This window comes from Poromitra crassiceps, assembly GCF_964638095.1.
Source record: "Poromitra crassiceps genome assembly, chromosome: 2".
NCBI lineage: Eukaryota > Metazoa > Chordata > Actinopteri > Beryciformes > Melamphaidae > Poromitra > Poromitra crassiceps.
In genome coordinates, this window is record NC_139624.1 from 71,506,106 (window position 1) to 71,529,305 (window position 23,200).

General features: G+C 43.3%; 1 protein-coding gene across 1 annotated transcript in view; it reads right to left on the minus strand.

Moving 5' to 3' along the window:
* The window catches only part of slco5a1 (solute carrier organic anion transporter family member 5A1), a gene marked incomplete at both ends in the record, with an annotated part of 127,210 nt that overhangs the window by 43,197 nt on the left and 60,813 nt on the right, over positions 1 to 23,200 (minus strand). Inside the window, 2 exons of the mRNA XM_083662934.1 lie at positions 627 to 844; positions 4,417 to 4,549. Of these exons, the coding sequence (XP_083519060.1) occupies positions 627 to 844; positions 4,417 to 4,549 (351 nt within the window). The remainder of the gene's footprint in view (positions 1 to 626; positions 845 to 4,416; positions 4,550 to 23,200) is intronic.

Genomic DNA, 23,200 nt, shown 5'->3' on the forward strand with positions numbered 1-23,200 from the left:
GCAGGGCGATACGAAGAGTGAGACGCGCGGCCCAGCACGTAACAGGATGTGAGTTGTCAGAACTGCAGGAACTGTATAACCAGCGGTGCCTCAGGAGGTCCCTGAAGATCATCAAAGACACAAACCACCCCCACAACAGCCTGTTCTCCCTGTTACCCTCAGGGAGGAGATACAGGGTCCCAAAAGCACGCACAAATCGCTTGAGGGACAGTTTCTTCCCGCAGGCCACGAGACTCCTTAACATACACAAATAGTGTAGTAGCTGTACTGTACCGTACTGTAGCTGCTACCATTATGTATGTCTAATGTTTAATTGTATGTTTAATTAGGTATATGCTATTTGCACCTGTACGTCAAATACGTCGAATTTAAAATGTTTAAGCACGTCTAAAGTATGCACATGACATGTGCACCTACTGTATGTGCAGTGAATATGCCACTGTCTCTGACTTGTCTTATCACTCTACTGCCTTATTGCTTGTTGTGTCTCTTGTTGTTTTTGCACTCATATGCCCTGTTATATTTGTACTATGTTGTAAACGGAGTCCACAGCACAAGAATTTCACACGTGATACTTGTACCACAGAGTGACAATAAAAATCTTGAATCTTGAATCTTGACCGTACCTTTGAAGTCCTTCCCGAAGCCCATGGAGGAGGAGACGTTCTGGCCGCTGCTACCGGACTTCTCCTTCATCACGTCGTCGTCACTGGACTCGTCGGCGGCCGAGCTCATCTTGGACTTCTTCCTCTTCTTGTGGCGTTTGGGCAGCTTCTTGGGAAAGGCAAACATGGGGAAGATGACCAGAAGCATGGCCACAGCACACAGCAGGAAGCCACTCCACCTGAGAGGAAGAGACCACACCGCACGCACACACACACACCGGAACTGTCAAGGCAAGGCGCTACAGACCTATACGCACAAGTCTTGACACACTCATACAGTACACACCTCACACACATGAGTACAGTACACACGTCACACACACGAGTACAGTACACACGTCACACACACACGAGTACAGTACACACGTCACACACACGAGTACAGTACACACGTCACACACACACGAGTACAGTACACACGTCACACACACGAGTACAGTACACACGTCACACACACACGAGTACAGTACACACGTCACTAGGGGTGTCACGATACACTCAGTTCACGATACGATACGTATCACGATACTGGGTTCACGATAACGATACGATACGATACGATTTTAACAATATTTTTTTAAACTTGAATAATGACAATATATGACTGGAAAAGTAGTATTTTATTTGAAATGCACAAATACAAAACATGCTGTTGTGGGAAATTGTTATTACAATAACAACTAGAAAAAACATGAGATTGGAGATACTGTAAGGCTTATCTTGAAATAGAATGAGTTACACCGTCACTTAGATTTACTTTGAACTAAAAGGTTTCTCAGCAGTATAAATTCTCATTATGCATCTTCAGTTTTTCTTCAAACTCAAACAACAAGACTTTTCTTAATCTATTTTTTATGCATCTTCAGTTTTTCCTGTCAAGTAAACAGTTTTGCCAGAAACTCAATTGAATGGTTTCTCTCCTGTATAACTTCTCATGTGTCTCTTCAGAGACTTGTTCAACTGAACTACTTTCCACACATTGAACTTCAACAAACAAAGACGTTTCTTAGTCTATTTAAAAAAAAAAAAAAAATTTTTTTTTTTTTTGCGATATGAGATTTCATCTCAACGATACATATCGTGACGTTTTACTATCGCGAAATTTCGTGGGACGATATATTGTGACACCCCTACACGTCACACACACGAGTACAGTACACACGTCACACACACACGAGTACAGTACACACGTCACACACACGAGTACAGTACACACGTCACACACACACACGAGTACAGTACACACGTCACACACACACGAGTACAGTACACACGTCACACACACACGAGTACAGTACACACGTCACACACACACGAGTACAGTACACACGTCACACACACGAGTACAGTACACACGTCACACACACACGAGTACAGTACACACGTCACACACACGAGTACAGTACACACGTCACACACACACGAGTACAGTACACACGTCACACACACGAGTACAGTACACACGTCACACACACACGAGTACAGTACACACGTCACACACACGAGTACAGTACACACGTCACACACACACGAGTACAGTACACACGTCACACACACGAGTACAGTACACACGTCACACACACGAGTACAGTACACACGTCACACACACGAGTACAGTACACACGTCACACACACGAGTACAGTACACACGTCACACACACACGAGTACAGTACACACGTCACACACACACGAGTACAGTACACACGTCACACACACACGAGTACAGTACACACGTCACACACACACGAGTACAGTACACACGTCACACACACGAGTACAGTACACACGTCACACACACACGAGTACAGTACACACGTCACACACACGAGTACAGTACACACGTGACACACACGAGTACAGTACACACGTCACACACACGAGTACAGTACACACGTCACACACACGAGTACAGTACACACGTCACACACACACGAGTACAGTACACACGTCACACACACATGAGTACAGTACACACGTCACACACACGAGTACAGTACACACACGTGACACACACGAGTACAGTACACGTGTCACACACACACACGAGTACTCACTCGCCACACTGCACTTTGCTACCATGCACTTTATATCTCTACTGTGCACTTTAGATCGTTGCTACTGTTGTCATTTGCACTTTAACTGTTGTGTTGCACTTTAAACTGCTGCTCTAGACTGTTTTGTCTTATCTGTTTTTATGTATGTACTTTGTACTACGCTTATTGCAATCCAATTTGCCCTTTTGGGACACTTAATAAATCTTGAATCTTGAATCTTGAATCTACACACGTGTCACACACACACACACACACACACACGAGTACAGTACACACGTGTCACACACACACGAGTACAGTACACACGTGTCACACACACACGAGTACAGTACACACGTCACACACATGAGTACAGTACACACGTCACACACATGAGTACAGTACACACGTGTCACACACACATGAGTACAGTACACAGGTCACACACACGAGTACAGTACACACGTCACACACACACATGAGTACAGTACACACGTCACACACACATGAGTACAATACACACGTGACACACACACACATGAGTACAGTACACACGTCACACACACGAGTACAGTACACACATCACACACACACACGAGTACAGTACACACGTGTCACACACACACACACGAGTACAGTACACACGTGACACACACACACGAGTACAGTACACACGTCAATCACACATGAGTACAGTACACACGTCACACACACATGAGTACAGTACACACGTGTCACACACACACAAGTACAGTACACACGTCACACACACACACGAGTACAGTACACACGTCTCACACACACAAGTACAGTACACACGTCACACACACATGAGTACAGTACACACGTGTCACACACACACACACAAGTACAGTACACACGTCACACACACATGAGTACAGTACACACGTGTCACACACACAAGTACAGTACACACGTCACACACACATGAGTACTAGGGATGGGCATTTCTAGCAAAAACACTATTCGAAATTCGCTGGCCAAAGTCGACTTTTAATCGAAAAAAGAAAAAAGAAAAAAAAATGTAAAAAAAATTAAAAATGTAATTTTTTTTTTTTTTTTTGTGAGTGAAATGTTGCATTGTCTCCCCTGATTCTAAGTCTAAGGCTTTATTAATTAATAGAAAAAGCTTCTGCTGTGGATTTTTAGCTCAAACAAGCATTGCACCACTGAAGTAAAGAACATGTTACATGACATTGACATTTTCGAAAATAAAAAACAGATTTGACAATCATGAGTGGTTCATTAAATTTTTAGTAGGCTCAGGTCTGAGTGCCAAAGGGGTGCCAAAGTCACCCCCTCTCCCTCTTCATGGGATTTCATCCGCCATTCATTTTTCCATAAACCTTGCTTAAAATGCTTATAAAAATTGTTTTACTTGCTCAAACCAAGCGATTCGACTATACTTAGAATCAGGGGAGACAATGCAACATTTCACTCACAAAAAATAAAATAAAAATAAAATAAAATTAAATTTTCGAATTTCGACTTTCAATAATAAAAGTCGACCTTGATAATAACAACGATTATTCGAAAATTCGAAATTCGATGCCCATCCCTAATGAGTACAGTACACACGTGTCACACACACGAGTACAGTACACACGTCACACACACACACATGAGTATAGTAGACACGTGTCACACACACACACACACACACAAGTACAGGCAGTCTTGGAGGTGTATTTATTACCAGTTGCCAACAAAGCGAGGGTCGCTCTGGTCAATGTTGACGACAGTCTTGGGGTCAACGTAGTAGCCAATGAGGACACCTCCCAGCAGGTAGCCAGCTGCAGGTCCCAGGGCTCCCATCACATACATGATGGCTGCAAGAGAGACACAACCAATCACAGCCATGCACACGAGTCACACTGCAACCAATCACATCATTTGATAGTAGACAGCTAGGGGTGTCAAAATTAATCGTTTAATTGATGCATCGCGATGCGGACGTGTGAATCGAATTGAATCGTTGACCGATGAATCGTTTAGGTTTACATTTCTGTTGACATTCAGATTTTGAAGCACTTTCTAAGTAAAAAAATGGAGTTGATATTTATCTGACTGCTTGTATTAATTGATGAAAAAGTAGCCATGTGCAGTAATAATACAGAAAATTGAGGATGTGATACTTGGAGCTGCGATACTTTGAGCTGTATCGAGATGCATCGCGGAATCAAATCGAATCGTTGACCGATGACAACAGTTGACAGTACACACATGCTTGGAATCTAATTCCCCCCCAATTCATCAGTGAGAAAATTCCCATAAAAAAGGGATGTTACACTACCGGGGAGCTTCAAGTGAGTGTCTAGCCCACGCTAGTCTTTATCTCTCATGAATAAAACAGCACCTTATTTCAGTTTCTCCACTTTAAAAGCCCTTCAAGTTCTTAATGACTCACTTTCAATGGGACTTGTCACCTGTGGGAGCCGTTTGTTACCCCCTGAGGCCATGCACTGCCATACTCACAACAACTGCACTACTGAGATCAGTAGGAACTCTTGACCGGCTGGCCCCCGGGGGCATTACTTCTGAAAGCGTCTGGAACAACTGACCCGGACGCTCTGGGGGTCCCGCCTACAGCTCTGGGGGTCTAGCATTAAGCTGGGGGTCCCGCCTACAGCTCTGGGGATCTAGCATTAAGCTGGGGGTCCCGCCTACAGCTCTGCCAGTACAACAAAGCTTAGAACAAGCAGGAGCCAAACATGAACCCTCGGGGGTCATTCAGACCGTCACTGATGTGTGTGAGCCAATGACTCTGCTGCCCACTTTGCCAGAGGAAGGGGGGGAAAACTCATTAAAGTCAGATAACCTCAGGCGAGGGGTAAGTGGAAAAATCTCCTGCGGAGGAGAGTCAAAACCGTTTGCCCAGCCGTAGTCGGGGGGCACACATTCTATAATTACACCTGGAACAGTGCCGCTGGTCATGAAGTGTGTGTGTGTGTGTGTGTGTCTGGGGGGGAAGGCGTTTATCACTTAATGCGGGCCGTGTGTGTGTGAGTGAATATGCATTTAGTTCTGAGAATGAAAAACTTCTCACCCACAAGCAGACTTTCCATTTAGATTTCCATTTTCACTGCCCAGCCAGCCACAGCTCACTCACTCACTCACAGTACACACAGCAAAATGCTCCTGTTCTTCTGTTTGCTTCTCAAATGACTTTTTGTTCTTGGATGTTGTTGGCACAGAGTAACAGTGTTTGTGACTCTTTGTACTTCAGCACAGAGGCAGCAGGTGTGCCCAGACCAACTCTCCAATCTCTAGTCTCTCCCCCGAGACCACAGAATAGCTTCTCTGTACCAGATTACCTTACAAATAAATGAATGCACACACGCACACGCACACGCACACACACACACACACACACACACACACACACACACACACACACACACACACACACACACACACACACACGCCTTCCATCAATAACGATTGTTTTTGTCAGAAGGGAACCTCAAAAAGCATTTCATCTCAGTCTATTGTGTCAAATGTTTGGGCCGTGCTGCCAACTCCTAGAAATACAACCCAAATGGCTCCCATCCATTACTCACCCTCACAGCTTCATCACCATCCATTACTCACCCTCACAGCTTCATCACCATCCATTACTCACCCTCACAGCTTCATCGCCAACATTCACTGTGGACCTGAGTGAAGTGAGGAGGACTTCCTTTACAACACATGTTCACTCCTATAGCCGGGTCCCAATCATGGCCTGATCCCCTGTCACCTGTCCACACCTGGTAGAGCGCATTCCATTAGATCTTAGTCCTTCCCGCTGTCATCCAGATTCCAATCCGCCCTGCGTTCATTTGCTGCCAGACTGTGTTCATTTTGATGTCATTTTAGTCATAGTCTTTTGACTAAAATGCCATTTAGTTTGAGTCATATTTCAGTCATCTGAAATGTTTTAGTTCTACTCTAGTTTTATTTGCCTAAATATCATCAGACTTTAGTCGACACACACAGTCACCATGCCAGAGGACCTCTTCTGGGCTGACAACCGAGGGGGGAGTTCGGGCTTGGACAGATGAGGCCAATGTGCAAGTGAAAAAAAAATGTAGTTCTTCAAATGGCCACTTGATGCTAGCTGGAAAAGGGAGTCATTCCCCATTCACTCTCATGTGAAAAGGCCCAACTTTACAGCAGAAATAAACATGTTTACAGCCTGGTAAAAAAGAATAGGTAATCTCACCTTTCATGACCACTGGGGGGGGGGGGATCTTTTTGAGATAACTCGCCCATTTAGAGTAAAATAGATGATAAAATTGCTTGACTATGCTTTAAGGCAGTGGTTCTCAACCTGTTTGAGCCGCGACCCGCCCCCCCCCCCCTCTTACAACTTGTAAAGATCGTGCATTCGTGGAATGAGCAACACAGCTAAATGTGTGGGTAGTGCCCCCCAAAAATGTGCCAAAATCCCCTGCAATATTCTTCTGTTGGTATTCACTCTAGTTTCGAGCTTCAAGTGCTGCCAGGTGTCCATACAAGTTGTACTTTGTTGTTAAGGTGACTAATCAGGCTTTCCAACAATATAAAATACAATACCAATTGGTATTATTAAATGGGAGAAATAATTGACCGAAATAACGTTTCTGAACTTTTTTTGAGGAGTTTAGTTTATATAGCTTTATAATACATAAACCATTGGTACTAGGGCTGCACAATATATCGTTTCAGCATCGTCATCGCAATGTGCACATGCGCAATAGTCACATCGCAGAGCGTGCAATGTCAAGCAAGGTAAATTAACTGATAACATACAGTAATGCATGCCCTCTCGGTGACGTTCTAAGCTCTTTTCCTACTAACTATAGTACTTTTACTCACTTAGGATCCTGCAACTCACCCTGTCTGCGGCTAAAAACACACTCACTTCCTACTACGTCAACCGCGCACGTTACCCACTAGGCCACCTTCTTAAATGAGCAAGGCTTGATAGACCTATTCAAGACTTTTGGTGAAAATTCCTGTCTTTTTTCATATCGCAATATATATCGCAGAATAAAAAAATATTGTAATGTCAGTTTTTTCCAATATCGTGCAGCCCTAATTGGTACGTAATCATCGTGGGAGAAAAATAATTTCTTTCACTTTCTTATTTCTCTTTTGACAATCCCGCGGCCCCCAAATAATAATCTTGGCTTGAAAATAATCTTGCGAACCCGAGAACCACTGCTTTAGGGCATGATTGACAGGTCGCCTGTCGTCTAGTGATCGCACAGCTCGCCTCGCCGTCAACGGACCAATAGCAGGCGTCACTGTGGCTCTGGGAAACCCCCTCTCATCCAAATATGGCTACAAATACCTCACTTCTGGCTAAAAAAAAAACAAAAATGGCGACGGCCAAAACTGCCAGACTCGAGGCTTTAAAAACGATGGGTGACGTCACGCTCACTCCGTCTTTTGACAGCCTATGCTGACAACACCTGGTGGTGGTGGGTAAGGCACAACAACAACACCTTAATTTTGTGAGGAGGTGAACTTTGACAGATCAGATGCAGCACAGAGAGAGAGGCCTCCTAACAAACTGCATGACAGCTTGGTACAGCAGCTGCACCAAAGCGGACTAAACAGCCCTCCAGCGTGTTGTGAACACAGCACAGGACATTGCTGGCACTGAGCTGCCATCACTACAACATCTTCACAGCACTCGCTGTGTGAGGAGGGGCGGAGAGCATCGTAAACGACGCACTCGGGACGCCATCTGTTTAAGCTCCTCCCATCAGGCAAGCGCTTCAGATTCATCCAGACAAATGGACGGAATATTGCAATATTTACTTTAATAAGCCACTAATTCTGCGCAGTATTTCTACACCAACCGCACGTCATTCAACACCCCCAATTGTTTCGATTCCGTGCTTTTTATGACGGTATTTTAGGTTTCTTAATTATTCTTTGCAAATGGGAAGTCTTTGCATATATGTGAAGTTTTAATTCAACGCACCAATTTGAGGTTAACGCAAATTGCAATTTGGTTGTGCACAATTCCTTGCACGACCACAAAGTCCTGTAATCTTAAAATCCTCCTTATCTAGGTCTAATTAAATCAAGGCCTCCTTAACCACAACAAGCATTGCGAAGAGAAGAAACCATTATTGAAGGTACAAAGGGCTCATCGACAAATTGTCTTATCAGCCTACGGCAGACACACAAACACACAGCACACATGGAGTAGGAACGCACACACGCACGCGCACGCGCACACACACACACACACACACACACACACACACACACACACACACACACACACACACAGGAATCAATTTGATTGGACTAGTGATAGGTTGTTTGTGTGTGTGTGTGTGTGTGTGTGTGTGTGTGTGTGTGTGTGTGTGTGTGTGTTTCTACACACATACCTCGGCATGTGTGTGTGTGAAAACAAATAGCAAGAGATGGATGAGAAAGAAGAAAAGCTACTGTATATCTTTGTGTGTTTTGCATGTGTGGCAGTTATACAGTTAGACTTTAAATATCCACGCGGCGCACGCAGACATGAATCACTTTTGTAGGCAGCTAAAACAGATGGTTCTCCTCTCCTCCCCATACCTTATCAATCATATATCATCTTCTGAGCTGCTTTCACACACACACAGTGCCATTTCTCATATCCTGTTGGACAGAGAGAGTCTATTCACTGCAGTAGTCAGTCACACACTGAATGCAAACCGGTACACAGTGTAACAGGATATTACCGCCCACAGACAATAACAGACATGAGACAATCCATCAGGGTTGGCAAGGACAGTGAGAGGTCTTCTCATTTTATTATCTCCATCGCAGCAACATTTCAGATCACGTTCTTGTGGCACACAGCGAATCAATTTCACCCTGTCTCTGTATGGAGAAGCCACTGCTGGAGGAGGATGGTGTTTGTCTGGTAAGCTACATCAGAGAACGTATGTCAGTACGGGTGGGTGTGATTGCGAATAACATTCACTGAAAAGGTTATTCCTTAGCTGCAGTTGCATTGAAAGTGTGTCTAGCAGAAGCGAGGTGAGTAAAAGCCCACCCTGCAGAAAGTAGCCATCTTAACCAATGAGTTAAAGCTGCAATCAGCCATGTTTTTGTGTTAAAACAAGTGTTAAATGGCTCTAGATTCTGACAGCAATCACTGAAATAGAGTGTTTGGTCAGTAACTTGGAAACACTCTATTTCAGTGATTGCTGTCAGAATATATAGAGCCATTTAACACTTATTTGAACACAAAAACATCGCTGAATGCAGCTTTAATCTATATTGAGTATTTCCCTAAAGTGAATAAATCTGCAAATAGGGTGAGATAATTCTGCCAAATTCCAAAGCAAGTCAACATGTTGAGTCAAGCATCATTTTGATTGATTGATTTTTTTGACTCAAGTGTCATTTTCATGATAATATTGATCAAGACACTGACAATTGAAACGGTAATTCAAACTGGAAAACTATCTGACTGTAGACTAGATTTTAAGACTAAATAGACTTTTTTTGCAGTGCAGTCAGTGTAACATGAAGAGAAGCCTGCTGATGAATTATCGCACCTCATCACCTCACCTCGCAGACTGCTGACCCGTTCTGTGACCCGTATATAACACCCCATTAATTAACACACTCCCAGTGGCTTCAGCCAGATACACACACACACACACACACACACACAGATCTGATCTACGCTGCAGTCAAGAAGCCTCGTTAGGCAAGGGATGATCCTTCAGCTGCCCTCCAGTCCTCATCCTGGCCTCTCTCGGGGCAACAGGGCAGGAGCAGCCATATCTCATGCCCCTGTGCCCCCCCCCCCCCTCTTGCCCCTCCATCCATCATGTTAACAGTGTTCTGCCTGATTGGAGGGTGAAAGGGGTCATAAACCACCTCAGACTCCACGCCTCTACCCCTGCCCGCTTGGCACCGAGTCACGGTACTCTAGGTCCGGTCGGTGACGATAGGAGAGAATAGAGGGATGTGGCTAATATGCTATACACCAGATCGTACGGCTGCTGGCGGCACATGTTCCCGCCCCCTTTTACCATCTACTATGGTACTCATGACCCGTCTCTGACCTAGTTCTGGTGTCCGCCTGTTGCTAATTTAGTCTTCCGACATTAAATGCTGTTGTAGTGGAGCCCAGCGTCGTTGTAGGCTACTTGGCTCGGGGCTGTAATGTAAATATGTGACATGAGTCACATGATTTTAGATGGGGTCAAAGTCATATTTACGGTGTATGTTGCTATGTTCTATGGCCATATATTGTCATGTCATGGTGTTTTGGGGTCATAAACGAGATTGTTATTTTTCTATAATTTTTTGGTAGTGCTATTTTACATTGAAGTCAACGGGGAGGGGCTTGTGTTTTCCCCCTAAAAGGGGGCGGGGCCTAATTGGTGATCTGATGTATGCTGAAGGGCGGCCGGGGGCGGGGCATCGTCGCTGGATTGAGGAATATGCTGGCACAGCAACTGCGCTCCATCACACACACACACACACACACGCAGGGATGGCAGACGTGTCGTGAGTGGACAGCAGGGGGTGCAGCATGGCGATCGCATGGCGCGCCACAGGCTCACTTTACTCAATTACGCAATGGACCTTCACCACTGGCACGAAGGACAAAACATGATAGCCTTCATATAGCGTGTATAATATATACACGTGTGGAGGTAATGGATTAGGACCTCTCTCCATTGCAGTTATTGGCTTTTGCGTTCTACCAAGTCAGCATCTCCTCCACCATCATCTAGGAGGAGGCCCCACGCTCAGCATGTTGTTGTGCTTCTGTTATGCTGACTATAATGTTCTGAGCATTATTAGACATGCCTGGAAAGAAACGCATGGAGGGTGAAGTCAGCGAGCCGTGCAAAGTTAACGTATTACCAACAAAGCTGAATCCAATATCAGCAGCACCGAGAGACTCATGAGCTACGGGGAAAATTAATTGAATTGCGAAAAACACAAATACACACGTGAGGCGCCCACACGGGCGTGGAAAAAGGCCTCTTCGGGAAACACCGGCGTATCCATTACCACAATGTCAACCAAGGACGGCACGTCCTCAGCCGCACCTTCAACACACACACACACACACACACACACACACACTTAATTCACGCATATATGAACGCTCACGTGTGTGTGCACACACACACACATGCCGGGGGGAGGGGCAAGGGCATCCGCGGTAAGAGTGAAGGAGGGGATAAGGTTAGGAGAATCTGATGTGTATCGTTGACCCCAATTTAGCGTTTTCAATTCCAATATAGGTTGATGGATGGATGGACGTTACGGTGTCACTGTCAGCCAGGCGGGGGCTGCTGCAGAGCGCATGTCAGCCAGGCGGGGCTGCTGCAGAGCGCATGTCAGCCAGGCGGGGCTGCTGCAGAGCGCATGTCAGCCAGGCGGGGCCGCTGCAGAGCGCATGTCAGCCAGGCGGGGCCGCTGCAGAGCGCATGTCAGCCAGGCGGGGCCGCTGCAGAGCGCATGTCAGCCAGGCGGGGCCGCTGCAGAGCGCATGTCAGCCAGGCGGGGCCGCTGCAGAGCGCATGTCAGCCAGGCGGGGCCGCTGCAGAGCGCATGTCAGCCAGGCGGGGCCGCTGCAGAGCGCATGTCAGCCAGGCGGGGCCGCTGCAGAGCGCATGTCAGCCAGGCGGGGCCGCTGCAGAGCGCATGTCAGCCAGGCGGGGCTGCTGCAGAGCGCATGTCAGCCAGGCGGGGCCGCTGCAGAGCGCATGTCAGCCAGGCGGGGCTGCTGCAGAGCGCATGTCAGCCAGGCGGGGCCGCTGCAGAGCGCATGTCAGCCAGGCGGGGCCACTGCAGAGCGCATGTCAGCCAGGCGGGGCCGCTGCAGAGCGCATGTCAGCCAGGCGGGGCCGCTGCAGAGCGCACGAGGAGATTTACTGCAGATACAGTGGGATACATGGAGGAGGTAAAAAAAAAACAATAAACTGAGACAAAGCGGGCAGGAAGAAGAAAGCAGAGGAGATATGAACAGACAGAAGAGCATCTGAGGGAGCAAGAGAGAGAGAGATGTAGGGAGAGAGAGAGAACAGAGTGAGAGATTAATTTGTCTTGTAGTATGTTTGATATAGTAAGTTTTCTAATTAATGTTTAGCTGTTCATGTCTAAACGCTTGCTTTGGCAATATGTACAGTGTTACGTCATGCCAATAAAGCCATTTGAATTGAATTGAGACAGAGAGAGATGTAGGGAGAGAACAGAGAGAGAGAGAGAGAGAGGAAAGTGGTCTGTGTGTGACTGATCCTGCTGTGTAACAGAGTGATAAGGCTTGCTCAGCAACATCCTTCTCATAATGTAACCTTCAGGGACCAGAGCTGCTCTCTCTCTCTCTCTCTCTCTCTCTCTCTCTCTCTCTCTCTCTCTCTCTCACTCTCTCTCTCTCTCTCTCTCTCTCTCTCTCTCTCTCTCTCTCCTCTCTCTCTCTCTCTCTCTCTCCTCTCTCTCTCTCTCTCTCTCTCTCTCTCTCTCTCTCTCCTCCTCTCTCTCTCTATAATCCCCACTGACTGATTCAGACCTTGTGAAAGTGAATGAGGCTGAAACCCAAACCGAAGATGGGCCAGAAAGAGGAGAGCAGGTGTGAAGCAGAAGCACTGCTAGAAGGTGCTGTCAAGCCGTGTTGCACAGGTGACGCTTGGGAACGCAAAATGGACCAGATCATCTTATAAAGGCAGACTAATTAGATGATACCAGTTATAGGAGATATTACATGTTCAGGTGACTTTTGAATTGCACTTGTCAATCACTAGCGATCCAATATTCATTACAGATTAGAGATTAAACTATTAGCGGCTTACTGATACGGCGTGATAAAATTGCTGGTTGCTAGTATTACTGTTTCAAATTTTAATGATCATTAAAACCGTGTTTGATTACAGCGCTTGGAAAAACACTGTAAATACTGAGCATCATTACCTAAAGTGAGTGTCCCAGACGCACAGGAACGCAGCCTTGGTGAAATGATTAGAGTGTATCAGTATTTTATTTTTTTTACATTTTCAGCACATAGATACCGCGATAATACCGATTACCCTCATCATTTTGGTGACTATAATTGTAATATGAAATTTTCATAGCGTTTCATCACTATTACAGATTGCCAAGATCTTTTTTTTTTTTTTTTTTGGTCAGGCTGCTTGACTTGATATTGACAATCTCTGTTCCAACCTGCAATTCTTGCCCTTGGAAGAGGACACCTTCTGCATTAACTGCAAAGAATTGTGGGACACACAACCCCCCATTCCAGATAGGTTCTCCTATAGTTACCTTGGGTGTGATTGCGGTCACAATCCCCCTCCTAACCTCTGCTGGTCTTCCCCTCTCCTCGCCTCATCTGGAGCTCCCCACCCCTCACCCTTGAGAGCCAGCCAGCGTGAGCCAATAGAGGGAATGCACCGACGCCACGCCCCCTCCCGAACACGCCCCCTCAGCCGGACTGAGCAGCACTGAGTGTCAAATTTCCAAAACAAACGTGGCTTCTGCCAGGGGTAGTAGCGAAACCACGGCTAATATAAACGATTATCTGCTTAAAATAAAGGCAGTTGGACTCGAATGTGACCCTTACAGCTTGCCAAAGAACCAGTGGTCCATGGACGTAGACATGTGGCCAGGAATAGGGTTTCCTGACATTTATATGTACTTAATATCGACGCCGGGGAAATACACAAACCAAAGCATGAAAGCATACAAGAGCCTGGACGTAGCGTGGTCGTACTTCAAGGCTGGATTTGTTGGCGACATTAAAGTAACGAGGACAGCAATGGATATTCTGGTTGTATGTGGAGAGGTACATATTTATTTTATTACAACTTTTATTAAGAAAAATATAGCATACGCTGTCCCTAGCTTTGTTCAGAGTGAACACTATCACTCATGTAACGTTATATCTGTGCAGGTAGAACACAGCCAGATAATGAATGAGCCCTCATTGAAACCCTGGATAGCTGCAGAGAAGACCGGGACCGTTTCATTAGCTTTCGGCAGCCTGTAAAAAGATACCTCCGACGCCTTGTTGAATCTATTTTTACAGTCAATGGCACAACAGCACTTTACCATTTTCGTTGTTTTCTCGCGGAAGCTGAACGCTAAACACCGTGACCCGGCGGCGCCACCTGGCTTGTTTAGACGTTTTGACACTCACTGCAGCTGAGTGGGCGTACCCCCACTGACTGTCGCGTCCGTGACGTCACGTGCATTCCCTCTATAGGAGAGAGAGGAACCAGGAAATGATGAGAGCACACCTTGCACCTAATGAAGCAGCTCCCCAATGGCCAAACTAATTAGCAGAGATTAATGAATTGATTTAATTGCGTGTACAAAATAAAGGACATGACTTCTATTGCGTTGTCCGACCAGCATGGGATAAGGAGGATGATCAAGGCCAGAATTTATACCGCAGAAGAAGAATGATCAATGTTGGACAACCCCCCACTTATCTGATCCACTGCTGTACACAAGATTCAATTAAATTCTGCAGCATGTGTGTGTGTGTGTGTGTGTGTGTGTGTGTGTGTGTGTGTGTGTGTGTGCGTGTGTGTGTGTGTGTTTTTGTTTGTTTACGTCTTTGTGCAATAACTCTCATTTGTCTTCAGTGTTTCTCAGCTCCTGTCACGGCCCTGCGACACAAGCTGGCTGCAATCCCTCTTCACTCTCTGGCTGGGAACTCAGTCTCAATAAATCATGTAGCACTTCACAAAGCCCAGTCACTCCACCTGGCTATTACCTTACAAAGCCCAGTCACTCCACCTGACTATTACCTTACAAAGCCCAGTCACTCCACCTGGCTATTACCTTACAAAGCCCAGTCACTCCACCTGACTATTACCTTACAAAGCCCAGTCACTCCACCTGGCTATTACCTTACAAACAGGGTTCGAGTTATGGGGGGACCTATGGGGTCTTGGACCCCATAGCTAGAGTCTGGGACCCCATAGTCCAGAACACCTGTGGGACCCCCACAAATATAACTTTTTTATTTTTATTTATTTTTTCCTTTTTTGTGTTCCAAATAACACATTTTTCGATGGAAGAATTATTATTATTTATGTTAACTAGATAAATAGGCTAAATAAGAAACATGTTTTCAGTTTTCCCAAAACAACCGTTTGAATTGTTGTGTGAAATAGGCTGCATTTCACCTCCAAGCCACCATGTGCCGCCCATGAGCGCGTGTTCTACTGCTACAACCGAGTTGCAGGGAGAAGAAGCCACAACATGCAACCATCACGTGATGTAAACAGCCGCCTGAGCCAACAAGATCTTATTAATCTTTAGTATACCGTTATCATGCCACTGAAGAAAAGGCTGAAGCTGCCAACGGGGTGTACAAGCCTGGATAGCTTCGGTTTCAGAAAGAAACAAAGAACGACTTCAGACAAGGGACAACGACCTGTTAGTGCAACAGCTAGGTTGCTACTAGCTAGTAGGTAAGCTAACGTTATGGTCTGATGATGTCATGGACACAGCTGAGAGGAGAGGAGTCTGAGATTTTTCATTTTGTAAGTATTACGCCTACAGTTGTTTTTGTTCTAACAAGATGCTGCTACTGTATCTGCTGAAATATGCTGCTGTTTGTTGCAATTTGTTTTTCATTCACAAGTTCTTGATTACCTGTGCACAAGGGGTTTGTTCGTAAGGTTAGCCTACTCTGGTAACTTCCGGTCTGTTGTTGCTATGCAACGGTAGCGTAGGGGATGGCTGCCCCATTCATCTGTTTTCTTCTTGTTGTCGTTTTTAGATAGCGTTTCTTGATGAGTGCAGAGAACTGCTCGGAAAGCAAATTGTATGAGCATTATGTATTTATTTTTGTAGTTTTTGATTTACAAGTGCAGAGACAGAGTTAAATAAATGTTAATTTAAGTTAAGCAATTTTGTCTCATTTGTAAAATTAAATTGTTGTATTTTATCAGATGCAAGTGTAAGACTGAATAATAACATCATACAACAGTCTAAACCGAATGTTAATTTAAAATTAGATATTCCTCTAAATCTGGCTTCAAACGGCCACAATTTGAGGAAAAAACGGCCCAATTTTTTTTAGGATTATGCCTCATAAGGATTGTGACACTAAAGATTCATGTAGCATTATGCCTCATAAGGATTGTGACACTAAAGATTCATGTAGCATTATGCTTCATAAGGATTGTGACACTAAAGATTCATGTAGCATTATGCCTCATAAGGATTGTGACACTAAAGATTCATGTAGCATTATGCTTCATAAGGATTGTGACACTAAAGATTCATGTAGCATTATGCTTCATAAGGATTGTGACACTAAAGATTCATGTAGCATTATGCTTCATAAGGATTGTGACACTAAAGATTCATGTAGCATTATGCCTCATAAGGATTGTGACACTAAAGATTCATGTAGCATTATGCTTCATAAGGATTGTGACACTAAAGATTCATGTAGCATTATGCTTCATAAGGATTGTGACACTAAAGATTCATGTAGCATTATGCTTCATAAGGATTGTGACACTAAAGATTCATGTAGCATTATGCTTCATAAGGATTGTGACACTAAAGATTCATGTAGCATTATGCTTCATAAGGATTGTGACACTAAAGATTCATGTAGCATTATGCCTCATAAGGATTGTGACACTAAAGATTCATGTAGCATTATGCTTCATAAGGATTGTGACACTAAAGATTCATGTAGCATTATGCTTCATAAGGATTGTGACACTAAAGATTCATGTAGCATTATGCCTCATAAGGATTGTGACACTAAAGATTCATGTAGCATTATGCCTCATAAGGATTGTGACACTAAAGATTCATGTAGCATTATGCTTCATAAGGATTGTGACACTAAAGATTCATGTAGCATTATGCCTCATAAGGATTGTGACACTAAAGATTCATGTAGCATTATGCTTCATAAGGATTGTGACACTAAAGATTCATGTAGCATTATGCCTCATAAGGATTGTGACACTAAAGATTCATGTAGCATTATGCCTCATAAGGATTGTGACACTAAAGATTCATGTAGCATTATGCCTCATAAGGATTGTGACACTAAAGATTCATGTAGCATTATGCTTCATAAGGATTGTGACACTAAAGATTCATGTAGCATTATGCTTCATAAGGATTGTGACACTAAAGATTCATGTAGCATTATGCCTCATAAGGATTGTGACACTAAAGATTCATGTAGCATTATGCCTCATAAGGATTGTGACACTAAAGATTCATGTAGCATTATGCTTCATAAGGATTGTGACACTAAAGATTCATGTAGCATTATGCCTCATAAGGATTGTGACACTAAAGATTCATGTAGCATTATGCTTCATAAGGATTGTGACACTAAAGATTCATGTAGCATTATGCTTCATAAGGATTGTGACACTAAAGATTCATGTAGCATTATGCCTCATAAGGATTGTGACACTAAAGATTCATGTAGCATTATGCTTCATAAGGATTGTGACACTAAAGATTCATGTAGCATTATGCTTCATAAGGATTGTGACACTAAAGATTCATGTAGCATTATGCCTCATAAGGATTGTGACACTAAAGATTCATGTAGCATTATGCTTCATAAGGATTGTGACACTAAAGATTCATGTAGCATTATGCCTCATAAGGATTGTGACACTAAAGATTCATGTAGCATTATGCCTCATAAGGATTGTGACACTAAAGATTCATGTAGCATTATGCTTCATAAGGATTGTGACACTAAAGATTCATGTAGCATTATGCTTCATAAGGATTGTGACACTAAAGATTCATGTAGCATTATGCTTCATAAGGATTGTGACACTAAAGATTCATGTAGCATTATGCTTCATAAGGATTGTGACACTAAAGATTCATGTAGCATTATGCCTCATAAGGATTGTGACACTAAAGATTCATGTAGCATTATGCCTCATAAGGATTGTGACACTAAAGATTCATGTAGCATTATGCTTCATAAGGATTGTGACACTAAAGATTCATGTAGCATTATGCTTCATAAGGATTGTGACACTAAAGATTTATGTAGCATTATGCTTCATAAGGATTGTGACACTAAAGATTCATGTAGCATTATGCCTCATAAGGATTGTGACACTAAAGATTCATGTAGCATTATGCCTCATAAGGATTGTGACACTAAAGATTCATGTAGCATTATGCTTCATAAGGATTGTGACACTAAAGATTCATGTAGCATTATGCTTCATAAGGATTGTGACACTAAAGATTCATGTAGCATTATGCTTCATAAGGATTGTGACACTAAAGATTCATGTAGCATTATGCTTCATAAGGATTGTGACACTAAAGATTCATGTAGCATTATGCTTCATAAGGATTGTGACACTAAAGATTCATGTAGCATTATGCTTCATAAGGATTGTGACACTAAAGATTCATGTAGCATTATGCTTCATAAGGATTGTGACACTAAAGATTCATGTAGCATTATGCCTCATAAGGATTGTGACACTAAAGATTCATGTAGCATTATGCTTCATAAGGATTGTGACACTAAAGATTCATGTAGCATTATGCTTCATAAGGATTGTGACACTAAAGATTCATGTAGCATTATGCTTCATAAGGATTGTGACACTAAAGATTCATGTAGCATTATGCTTCATAAGGATTGTGACACTAAAGATTCATGTAGCATTATGCTTCATAAGGATTGTGACACTAAAGATTCATGTAGCATTATGCTTCATAAGGATTGTGACACTAAAGATTCATGTAGCATTATGCTTCATAAGGATTGTGACACTAAAGATTCATGTAGCATTATGCTTCATAAGGATTGTGACACTAAAGATTCATGTAGCATTATGCCTCATAAGGATTGTGACACTAAAGATTCATGTAGCATTATGCTTCATAAGGATTGTGACACTAAAGATTCATGTAGCATTATGCTTCATAAGGATTGTGACACTAAAGATTCATGTAGCATTATGCTTCATAAGGATTGTGACACTAAAGATTCATGTAGCATTATGCTTCATAAGGATTGTGACACTAAAGATTCATGTAGCATTATGCTTCATAAGGATTGTGACACTAAAGATTCATGTAGCATTATGCTTCATAAGGATTGTGACACTAAAGATTCATGTAGCATTATGCTTCATAAGGATTGTGACACTAAAGATTCATGTAGCATTATGCTTCATAAGGATTGTGACACTAAAGATTCATGTAGCATTATGCCTCATAAGGATTGTGACACTAAAGATTCATGTAGCATTATGCTTCATAAGGATTGTGACACTAAAGATTCATGTAGCATTATGCTTCATAAGGATTGTGACACTAAAGATTCATGTAGCATTATGCCTCATAAGGATTGTGACACTAAAGATTCATGTAGCATTATGCTTCATAAGGATTGTGACACTAAAGATTCATGTAGCATTATGCCTCATAAGGATTGTGACACTAAAGATTCATGTAGCATTATGCTTCATAAGGATTGTGACACTAAAGATTCATGTAGCATTATGCCTCATAAGGATTGTGACACTAAAGATTTATGTAGCATTATGCTTCATAAGGATTGTGACACTAAAGATTCATGTAGCATTATGCCTCATAAGGATTGTGACACTAAAGATTCATGTAGCATTATGCTTCATAAGGATTGTGACACTAAAGATTCATGTAGCATTATGCTTCATAAGGATTGTGACACTAAAGATTCATGTAGCATTATGCTTCATAAGGATTGTGACACTAAAGATTCATGTAGCATTATGCTTCATAAGGATTGTGACACTAAAGATTCATGTAGCATTATGCTTCATAAGGATTGTGACACTAAAGATTCATGTAGCATTATGCTTCATAAGGATTGTGACACTAAAGATTCATGTAGCATTATGCTTCATAAGGATTGTGACACTAAAGATTCATGTAGCATTATGCTTCATAAGGATTGTGACACTAAAGATTCATGTAGCATTATGCCTCATAAGGATTGTGACACTAAAGATTCATGTAGCATTATGCTTCATAAGGATTGTGACACTAAAGATTCATGTAGCATTATGCTTCATAAGGATTGTGACACTAAAGATTCATGTAGCATTATGCCTCATAAGGATTGTGACACTAAAGATTCATGTAGCATTATGCTTCATAAGGATTGTGACACTAAAGATTCATGTAGCATTATGCCTCATAAGGATTGTGACACTAAAGATTCATGTAGCATTATGCTTCATAAGGATTGTGACACTAAAGATTCATGTAGCATTATGCCTCATAAGGATTGTGACACTAAAGATTTATGTAGCATTATGCTTCATAAGGATTGTGACACTAAAGATTCATGTAGCATTATGCCTCATAAGGATTGTGACACTAAAGATTCATGTAGCATTATGCTTCATAAGGATTGTGACACTAAAGATTCATGTAGCATTATGCCTCATAAGGATTGTGACACTAAAGATTTATGTAGCATTATGCTTCATAAGGATTGTGACACTAAAGATTCATGTAGCATTATGCTTCATAAGGATTGTGACACTAAAGATTTATGTAGCATTATGCTTCATAAGGATTGTGACACTAAAGATTCATGTAGCATTATGCCTCATAAGGATTGTGACACTAAAGATTCATGTAGCATTATGCTTCATAAGGATTGTGACACTAGCTATGACAGAAAAGATCAGAATGAGCGATTGTGTTTGAGTAGATCAAACATAAATGGTGTCAGAACAGTAGTTCTGTAATGACCTGCTCTACTCTACAGTCCATTCCAATGCCTCCAGCTCTGCTGCCTGCAGCTGACAGCTGTATGATAGATGATCTATGCGGGTGCTGCTGTTAGAAAGAGAGAGAGAGAGAGACAGAGAGAAAGAGAGACAGCAGCATTCTATGCGTTCCTGTGCTATGGGGGATCAATTTGGTCATGTGACCTTCCCCCGAGAGACAAGAGGAGGGAAAAGACAATGAAATAGGGGGAATGACGGCATTGTCATGATGAGAACTTGCTGACACAGCAGTGTCTTCTTACAAGTCCTAACCTTACAGTTTCACCCAGAGGGCATCCAGGCCGGGGGGCTGTGGCCTCTCACACACGCTCACACAGGGTACAGGGGCAATGGGGCAAATTCCAATAGCATCTATGACTTATCAAGACGAGGCACACACACACACACACACGCATTTGGACACGGAAGTTGTAGATGAGGACTCAGACTTGTTAATTTGTAAATACTTTTTTTTGTAATAGCCGCTAATAATTTGGCATAAGCTATTGATAGCTATATTAATAGCTATATTAATACAGTGACATGATTCGAGGCACGTGTGTTCCACCTACACGTGGATTCACGCTCATGTTCAGTAACTCTGGACTCGGCACTGGGAATGGGCACTCGAATCTCCTTTGGTGACTCAGACTTGGACTGGAACACTGGGGGGGACTGGAGACTTGACTCAGACTCGAGATATACTGACTTGACTAAAAACACTGCCAAACAACATTCTATTCTTCATAAGCCATTCTCTGTGTGGGAGGCTGTGTACAGGTCTACAGGATGTGTTGACCACCACCACCATCTCTTTCATGATTCATCACACTCTCTGAGGCCCATTACAGAATACAGCGTAGCTTTAGTGCTGTAGCTATCAATTCCCATCACATAAAGAAGTGTGATTTCTCATTCATGGCTCTTTGGTAGACAAATTATCTGTATCCCCACATTTAGCACCTGGTGACTAAGGGAATAGGGGTCTCTATGGGTACTTGTCTAGCAGCCTAGGGCCCTAGGAGAGCAGAAGACTCATACACTACTGAGGTTACTTTGTAGTACCAGTGTTTCATTGCCATAACAGGCACAATGGCCTAAGAGCTGGGATAAATCATGGAGGAGGATGAGATGGCATGAAAGTAAGAGAGGATGTGAGGGAGGAGGAGAGAAGAACAGTTGAGAAGACCAGAGAAGGTCATAAACCCAATTAACTGACCGATACTAAGAACTGACTCTGGTTACTCTTAGACCCTCAATTTACACACACACACACACACACACACACACACACACCTCTACACAATTGAATAATCACTGTAGTAGACATACGCGCACTTAACAAATGCTAGCTGGAAACGTGTGCGCCGCTACAATGGCTCCAGCATGGCAGAATCAAGTCAAGATTGAAGCAGGTTTTCTCCAATGTGTGCGAGCGAGGCAGGCAGACATTCCCATAGCGTTAATAAAACGTAGCTTTAGCTTGACAGTAGCACTGGCTCATCTGTCACTAGCACTGTGCACCAGAATACAGCACAGCCTCAGCACATCTCTGGGTGCTGTGGGCTGCATGTGTGCACACATTGGCCAGCAACGAATGCACACAAAGGCCTTGTCTGGACTCTGGGGAAGCAAGCCACTCTGTATGTACTGCCTGTGTGACTCTCACTCTGTATGTAATACAGTAGAGAGGCAAAGTGACCGCCTACTTCCTGCTTCAGCACTGTACCAGAGATT